This window comes from Micropterus salmoides, unplaced genomic scaffold, assembly GCF_014851395.1.
Source record: "Micropterus salmoides isolate LMB-PRFRI ecotype aquatic unplaced genomic scaffold, ASM1485139v1 Ms_hic_scaffold_18, whole genome shotgun sequence".
NCBI lineage: Eukaryota > Metazoa > Chordata > Actinopteri > Centrarchiformes > Centrarchidae > Micropterus > Micropterus salmoides.
In genome coordinates, this window is record NW_024040928.1 from 24,681,827 (window position 1) to 24,691,272 (window position 9,446).

The following is a 9,446-nucleotide window of genomic DNA, read 5'->3' on the forward strand; positions in this document are numbered from 1 at the left end:
CCTTTTGCTCAAGACCATTTTTGTTTAGAGTATTTGGAGCTAAATTTAATTCAGCAATACGTTAGCTAGCTGATTAAAACTTTTACGTTTTCACCGACGTGTTAGCTAGCTTACACTGCTGAGGGAGCTAAGTTATAACGTTTGCAAGCAAAGCAAACCAAATGTAAAAGTTGATATTGTAACTGAACAAAGAGCTGACTGGCTGATTGTTTATGAGCTAAATTTAACGGCAGACCTTCTTTAATGTGATACCGCGGCGAGCATGCAAATAAATAATCTAATGACATATTTCTGAATTAAATGTAGCTTTACTATCTCTCCTCTCGACACAGGAGGTGAAATACTGAAGCCTTGTTATTATCTATTTGTCTAATTGCAGTGTGTTGAAGCCTGAGGTGTATTTTTTTATTTTTACCTGCAGAGATCCTGGTACCACGGGCTGCTGTCCTCTGCTCCGGACCGGACCAACAAACATCCCAGACACGCCACTAGCCACAAAGCCATCTTCAGGGGCGCACAACGAAATAACATGTTTACTGTGGTGGATAGTGTCTGTGGAGCCTTACTGTGGCGACATGATACAGCAGAGTCTGTCAGCTCTGGACCAAATCAGTAGGAAGTGACTGCACCACATGACAGGACATCACATGACTCCATCCTCGATGACTAATGCTGCGTTCATGGTCTGTGGGACAAACGGAACAACATGGAAGTTGTTTATTCGTGAAGCACATTTCGACAACAAGGCAATTCAAGGTGCTTTGCATTAAACATAATAGGGAAACAGGGAAATTGATAAAAGAAAAACACATTAAAATATCATTTTGGAAAGGGTGAAATTAATAAAAAAAAAAACAGGGTAAAACAGGACAGGAAAAGTTTCAGTGCAGTGTACAATCAGGGTTAAAAGAGTTAAATAGAAACTAAAAACAGGCTGAGGGATTGAGCAAATAACTGAATTACAATTTTTTTTATCTTTGAAAAGAGAATAAACAGAGAAGTATCTACTCTCTCTAGCTAGTCAGTACTCGGGTCCATAGCAATATTTGGGTCCGCTGAGTTTGGTTGTGTCTGAGGCTAAGTGCTGCAAACCCAACTTATCAGCTGGAAACCCCCAAAGCCCTCGGACAATACAGAGAAACCAGGACATGTCTGTCCACAGGCCACTTTGATCCAGTTATATTCTGGACCCACTTGCACGTTTACAGGTGGGCAGAGGGTCTTGCAAATCACTCAGGCGTGAGATTTGACTACTTCCTTTGCAGGAAAAATTTGCCTCTGTAAACTCATTGGAATTACCTGGATTTCTGCTCATCTCATCTAAGTCACAACAATATGCAAACACAGTCTTCTTAAACTAATACCACACAAACAATTATATGTTTTCACTGAATACACTGTGTAAATATTCACAGTGCACAGTACTTTTGTAAGGGGTGGTGATGGCGCATAGATAAGATGCCACCTTTGGTGTGGGAGACCTGGGTTTGAATCCCACTGTGAGACTTCCACCATTGTGTACCTGAGCAAGACACTTCACCCCTAGTTGCTCCAGAGGTGTGTGACCTCTGACATGTATAGCAATTGTAAGTCGCTTTGGATAAAAGCGTCAGCTAAATGTAAATGTAACCCTTTCCAGCTACATGCAAGTCAACAATTCTTAATCTTAGGTCTTCTGGGGGCTCTTTTGTTCAAGGCATGGTTCACATCAGGCAATGACTCGTGACTCGTGTGTTTTTTAGCACCTCCAATCTCATCTCATTGATTGGACTACAGGTTGGCTGACTCCTGACTCCAATTAGCATTTGGAGAAGTCATTAGTCTAGGAATTCACATACTTTTCATCCTTCACTGTGAATGTTTACACGGTGTGTAAGAAGACATACTTAAATATGCAGAAATAGATGATATAGTGAAAATATACAGTTTGTCTTCTGTCTATGACATCTGAAAGCAGCACTTTAAGTGTCATTTGCCAGCCTTCTAGTGGTATTTATTAGAGAAATATTTATCAGATAAAACAATAGATATGCAGCTATTCTTGTTACTTATCTACAACTGTATGTTTAGTGGTAGGTAGGCACTTTGTTATACAAAGACTTTTAGTCCCAAGTTGAGCCTACAAAGCAATCCTGCATTATTCCTGCACTCCTAACCCATGTAACCATAACCTTAACCATCTATAACGTTATGCATTTATTAGCAAAGTTTGAGTCAGTCCTTAGTCTGGGAGAAAGCTGCAGCTATGAAAGTTACAGCTCAGGGCACAAATGCCCAGTATTGTTGATTGTGAGCCTTCAGCTGTTCAGGTGTCATATTGCGCTCTCTAGTGGTCATGTTGGGCCACAACAAAACACGAAGAGACTGTGCTCTTTCATTTTAAGCCAGCTGTTGTGAAGTTTGAGGCATTTCCCACCTTTTATATTCTCAGTTGCTGAAAAAAGACTTTATCCTCTTTTTATTCAGGAATCTGCACGTTTACTCTTGGTGTCATGGGAAATCGGGGGAGCTGAAGCTTTTGTCAAAATTACAATTGCTATACATGTCAGTGGTCACACGCATCTGGGGCAACTAGTGGTTAAGTGTCTTGCTCAGGGACACATTGGTGGATGTGTCACAGTGGAGAATTGTCTCCCACACCTATGTGTCTTATCAAATGCACCATCGCCACCCCATCCAACTTGAGCAGGACCAAATTACTTTTGCTGCTCACTACTCTCACAACAAGAATATAGAAAACTACTTGTGGTAAAATGTCTGAACATATGAGACACAAAGAATAAAAATACAGAAGAATAACATGTTGGCTCAAAATTGATGATGGAAAAGGATAGGTTCACAATTTTTCAAGTCTATCGTCAATCAATAGTTATATATAATAGTGTCTGCTGTTTTTTCTGTGTGAGACTGAAAACAAGAAAACTGCAGAATTGAGTTTTGTAATTTGAGCTTACACAAAGCAAAATGTTGTTCTTTTAGTTACTTCTACTTTAGTTTGTGATGATGGGAACTGCCTGTCACTTTGACACAGAGACGTGTTTGTTATGGTGAGATCCAACTCACATTGCGTTTTTTGTTATCTACAGTAAAAAGTAAATACATCACAGAAACTCTGGATGATACTGCTATGGCTTTTCCTTAACTATAGACGTGCCTTTCAGAGATTCGGGAGCCTCATTTATAAATGGTGCGAATGCACAAAGGACGGCGTACGGCAGGTTAGAACAGTCTGAACCTGCCATATGACCTAATTGTATTTGGAGTAACATCTAATGACACCTTTTTGTCTATATTACAATTTAATTATCTTGTCGCTAGTGATTAATGCTGGATAGCTTCACTTTTAACTGCATAATGGAACTGAATAATAACCTTAGTGCTTTTCTGCAGTAATGATTGGCTGGCTGTATGTGATTTCATTACACACATTTAGTAAATATTATTATAGTCTTTTGTTGCAGATATGTTTTTTAGTCAAGATGGAAGTCCAACTGTGTTGCCCAAACAGGGCGGAGTGCCAACACATTTCGATGGGTCAGAGAACACACCTCACCTCACTCTCAGCCAACTGGATGTACAGAAACTGAACTCCACTGTGGTAACAACCTCTTCACTACATTGTTGTCACTAAAAGACAAATAAACAATTAAATACACATTAAAAACTCAGTAAATTTGCTCAACCTGCCACTGGGTGTCAGTACTGTTGTAATGATTTGTCTGCTTGAACTAACACCATTTTTTTGATGATGAAATGTCATCAGCACAATCACTGTGCTGATGACATTAATGTCTGGCAGCAAGTGCATTAAATTTAACCCTATAATTGAAAACATGGCTATACCACACAATGGTAAAAAAAAATATCTCTGTAATCAGAAATTTAGCAAAATAGACTGTGGCAGGTCCAAGTTTAGTTTTTTATTTCTGCCTTAAAGACGCAGTAAAATTTTATTATACAGAAATAAAGTAATACTTAAAAAAAAAAACCCAACATAGTTAGAATTTGAAATAAATGAACAAATAACACAGGGACAGGATTAGAAATTGGAAAACATTTTGCTGTGTCTTTGAGTATTTTTCTTTTTCAAAATGCCTCTTGTCTCTTCCTGTAAAATGTAAATATATTTAGACTAATCCTGAACTCTGGCGCAGTTACATACATGTATCCAATCACACCCACACCCGTCCAATAAAACTGCACTAGACCATAGCTCGTAGAACAAATAGTCTAATGCTAGGTTTGTACTTACAGTGGATAGATCAGAACTAAGTGTATTTTAACGTAGGTAATATCCAACTCTAAAATATTCTATCCTTTTTGTAAATTTGGATTTTTTTTATCCTCTTAAGTATTAAATAACTAATTATCTCTGTGATAACAGCAAGCATACAACAATACAGATCTAACATAAGACATTCATTCATCTAACAATCATTGTTCTGTACGATAGACGCCTCCTGTACAAAAACCTGTCAGACCTACCCCCTGCAGTTTGAGCCTGTTTGTGTGAGAGTCTGGTTTTGTCAATGGGAGGAGCTACGAGAACACTGTACACTATGCAAGAGTTCGACAGGAATGACTCTCACCATCTACCCTTCATTAACCTGGCAGAAACAAAGTGAGACTATTTGGTAATGTGCATTCAAAGGTAAGCCAAATCACACTTTTTTCAATATCGTAAATTACTAATTGGTGTATTATTGATATCGATTTTAGAAATGGGAAGTTCCTGACTTACATATTCTAGTTTTTTACATGTTGTTAGAGTTTCCAGTTAGTAATTCCCTTTTAGCGTGAAAAAAGCCTCTGAAAAACCATGTTAACCATCTTAACACTTATGCTAATACATTTTTCTTGCATCACTTATCTTTGGACATTTAATTTTCTGCATCAGTGTTTTCTGAGTTGTTAAGAAGTGACCATTATTATTATGTGTGTGTATTTATTAATCTTTAGCGGTCCGAAATGCAGCACTCTGATCTTTTGTAAATGTTTTCAGATAATGATGTGAGAAAGTTCTGTGTTGGTTAATGAGCTGGTGAAGCTTGAGTCTGATCCCTCTGTCTGTGCAGGTGGGCAGACAAAGTGTCAGGTTTGTTTGGGCTTCTTGGAAATACATGCGAACGCTTTAGCTCACATAAACAAGGTGCTTTGACACCAGCCAGGGGATGACCTGTGTCAATGCGGCTCATTCAGATTGGATTCAGTTCTCTGGAGAAGGAGTGGTGATTTTAACATAACCATATTTGAATAATCCCGTCTAGAGTGCTTCTAATATCGTGAAGTGTAAGTCACACTGAATGATATCCGTATGTGTTTCCTGTCTGTGTGAATTTGAGAAGTGCCATTTTTGACTCAAATTCACCTCACATGGCATCTTTGCCTCCCCTGCAATGCCCTCGCGCCACCTGCAGAGGCTTTTGACTTTGTCTTTTGGGTTTGTCCTGCTGAATGTCATGGCAAAATTCCCAACCTGGCTTTCACCATCTGGCCATCTAATCATCCCCCATAGTAATTAGCTCAATGTGTCCCCCCCTCTCTGCCTCAAGCTGATGTGTGGTGAGCGTTCTGGCGCTAAATGGCTGCCGTGCATCACCCAGGTTGGTGCTACACATTGGTGGTGTTTGAGGTGAGTCCCTCCCCCCACTTCACTGTGAAGCGCTTTGAGTTTCCATGATAAAGCGCTATATAAATGTAATGCATTATTATTATTATTATTATTGTCTATTACAGACCATATTCTGTAATTTCCTGATTGTTAAAATGCCGTCTGGAACAATGAGTTTAAAAAACACAGTGGACATTTCATTTCCCACCTGCTTATGTAATGTTTCCTTTAGCACTTTGTTTGACATACCTGCAAAGAAAAAGATGATTCAAAAAATGCACCTCAGACAAAGACAGATAAATTATCCATGTTTCTGTTCTGTATTTCTCCTGTGTCTATAGTTTACAATGCTGCATGGCTGCATCCCTGGTGTTCAGACTACATGACAGAGGCCCAGAGCTGGTGAGGGAGGTGCTTCTGGAGCGAGGATGGAAGGAATATGACAAAGGAGAACGGGAGGAGGAAGACTGGAATCTTTACTGGCGGGGCTCTGCATTTCGCAACTCCGAATTTCACAAATTGCTGCCATGGCAGCGCCTCAACCACCACCCCAAGACTGTTGGCATCACGCGCAAGGTGATGTTTCGACGTGTGTTAACTTTGTGTATTGCAGAGAGAAAGAAATGCAGAGAGCTCTTGGTGTCATCTGGTAACGAAAATTAGATGTAGACACCAAAATAATCCATATGTTTGTCCTTTTTATACGGAAGTATAGCCAAAAAAAAGAATCTGTTCACTAAAATCCTGTGATTTGTTATTGTATTGATGTATAACTGATGTATAACAATCCTGGTTTGGAAACTTAATCTGAGAGCTATTAATTTTACGTCTGATTGGGCCAATGAAACTGTACTTTCGCAGCATCTTTTTTGCACCTTCCTTTTATTCTTAACAGAATGTAAACATACCTGTTTTATAATCAAAAATGAGAAAAGGGTGCACCCCAGAACTCACAGATCACATGTTAATCCCAGGTGTTAATGGGGCTTAAGCAAGAATACCACACTAAAAAAGTTTCCAAACAGAAATCAACTAGAAAGAGTGCCTTCATGAAAACGATCACACTAAAAGATTGATTTGTAATTCATTTGGAAGGACTGCCTGGCACGCAACCTGAGGAGAATGAGAGCCACATTCGGTCCAGCTTTCTATGACTTCAGTCCCACCGCTTTCATCCTTCCCAATGATTATACCCGCTTCCTGGCTGAGTACAACAAACTACGTCTGACCAGAGGACTGTCAGCTTACTGGATATGTAAGCCTGTGGATCTCTCCAGAGGCAGAGGGATCTTCATGTTTGAGGACATTAAGGACTTGGTCTACGACTGCTCTGTAATCGTACAGAGGTACATCAGCAACCCACTGCTGATCTCCGGCTACAAGTTTGACCTGAGGATCTATGTGTGTGTGAAGAGCTTTCATCCACTGACCGTTTACATTCATCAGGAAGGCCTGGTGCGTTTCGCCACTGAGAAGTACAACCTGTCGTCTCTGCATAACCTGTATGCTCATCTCACCAACACCAGCATCAATAAGTTCGGTCCTTTCTACAAAACCGAAAAAGAGAGAGTGGGCCAGGGATGCAAGTGGACCATGAGCAAGTTCAGGCATTTTCTCCACAGCCAAAACATCAATGAGCTGCTTTTGTGGCAGAGGATCAACAACATTGTCACTCTGACCCTCCTCACGATCGCTCCCTCCGTCCCCTCCTGTCCAAACTGTGTAGAGCTGTTTGGCTTTGATATCCTTATTGACGGCAAGTTTAAGCCGTGGCTGCTGGAGGTCAACTACAGCCCTGCGTTGACTCTGGACTGCCAAGCAGATATTACAGTGAAGAAAAGGCTAATCAACGATCTGATTGATTTAATGAACTATACATTGATTGACAGCTTGAGGGAGAGGGCTTATCAGAGACATGGGTACAAGCAGCCTTGTTTGCATGCAAACCACCCCTCACATATTTCAATACCTGTGCCGTCAAAGTTTAAAGAAACCATATTTCCAAAGCGAAGCGGTGTAAGCCAGTCCATGACTCTGCCTCTGCTAAAAACTCTTCGCCTACCTGAAAAGATGAACCAAAGACAGTCCAGACAACATGCTTTTGCAGCAGACTACCACAGACACCTTCCCCCTGTTGACTTAAACAAGCTATATCCCAGGGGCAGAATAGTTAACACCACCGCTACCACAAACCACACCGCCAAGAGCCTAAACTTGATACTCGGCCCACATTCAAGGACAAACGTGTCATTGGTAAACAGACAGACATGTCCAGCTCTTGCGACGTGGCAGAAGGACGGCAGGAGTCTTCATGTGTCTGAGGTTACAAACCGTGACGACACTGAAACAGAAGCCGAGATAGAGCTCTTGGGAGATACAGACGTTTCCTCTTCGATACATGATATCACACAGAAGGGGCTGGGATTCAGACATTCTTCTGTGTCGTCAAAGCTCCCAAACATCTACAGGTATATACAGTACTGCTATGTTTTTTTTCAAGTTTTTTTACATGTATATATATATATTTATATATATATATATATATATATATATAACCAAAAAACCAATGCATTGTTTTTTTTGAATATGTGCAATCTAGGTCAAATTGTTCACCATGTGTTTGGTAAATTATTTACAGGTTACATAATGTAGCGGGATCACTTTAAGTCACAGTAAAACATGTTTAGCTTCAGTAATGAGACATATTTTTCCAAGTGGAAATGGGATATGTGAGCAATATTTACTTACAAATGGAATTTAAATCAAATCCTACTGTTTATTGCTCTAAGCCACGCTCACTCGAAAGTGAGAGGATACAGCGTGACACATAGCTGAAGAGAGAGAGATTAAGCGGCAGGACTGTTGGCCTTCACCCCTCTTAGTCCCGTTAAGAGAGTTGAAGTAAAACCAAAACATCCTGCTTCTGTTCCAGATGTAAGAAAACCTCATTCAAAATCCCATTGTCATTTTGCTAAAAACTAAAAACACAGCCGTGGAACAGAGCCTTTTTCAACAGGATCTCCTGTGGCTTGATTTATGTCACGAAAAGAATGGTAGTTTCTTTAAGTATCTAATATCGTTGTTTATTCAATAATTATGCTATTTAAAAAACACTTTTTCCACTTTCAACTTTTTAGACAGCAGAGATTACAACTTTAAAGTTAAAAAAGTACAAAAGCCTTGATAAGTTTTATGTAAGTGGATGAAAGCAAGGTGATGAGGTTAAATAGCTGCATCTTGTCAAAGAGGGGTACTGCTTTCAAATACCATTCATATAACATAATAATCAAATGTTGTGATTGTTTCACAGTGGGAATCACAAGCCAGCACTGAATGGACAACATGTTCCTCCACTCAGAGTTGGAGATTTCATTCGGACATTCCCATTTAATGCAGCCACTCTGAGGGCCTCGCAGCATGAACTGGATGTGAAGATAGTCATCCAAGAGCTTCACAAGCTGACGCACACTTTGGCCACATCAGATGAGAAGTCTAGGAGAGACAAGGAGGAGGGGAAGAAGGACATAAAAGGTGAAGAAGACTTTGATTCACTGTTGTGGGGGCCACAGGATCCTCCATTGCTCAGTCGATGATTCAAACCCGCTTAGAGTGGAGTTCCTTTTTTTCAATTTTTTTCTTTCCGGATTTCTTGCTAAGCCCTGACTTGTTTTGAAATGTAAGACACATCACTTCTGTATGCCAAGGGATATTCCCAGCACAGTGGAAAAGAGGTCATAATTAAATTGAATAACTGATGTGTATTATCTCTTGTCAATCATTTTTAATACTCAGTTGTATTACTTTTAACAAACCACTTTTTTCTTGTGAAGAGTAG

General features: G+C 39.9%; 2 protein-coding genes across 2 annotated transcripts in view; one reads left to right on the forward strand and one right to left on the reverse strand.

Annotated features, from left to right (window-relative positions):
- Positions 1-624, reverse strand: part of igf2r (insulin-like growth factor 2 receptor) — a 47,053-nt gene extending 46,429 nt beyond the window's left edge. The window contains exon 1 of the mRNA XM_038727258.1: positions 416-624. Coding sequence (XP_038583186.1) covers positions 416-531 — 116 coding nt within the window. The 5' untranslated portion in view covers positions 532-624. The remainder of the gene's footprint in view (positions 1-415) is intronic.
- Positions 625-6,702: 6,078 nt separating this feature from the next.
- ttll2 (tubulin tyrosine ligase-like family, member 2) lies at positions 6,703-9,368 on the forward strand. Its single transcript, XM_038727260.1, has 2 exons — positions 6,703-8,079; positions 8,922-9,368. Exons 1-2 carry the CDS (start codon positions 6,734-6,736, stop codon positions 9,202-9,204), a joined length of 1,629 nt encoding a protein of 542 aa, XP_038583188.1. The 5' UTR covers positions 6,703-6,733; the 3' UTR covers positions 9,205-9,368.
- Positions 9,369-9,446: the final 78 nt, after the last annotated feature.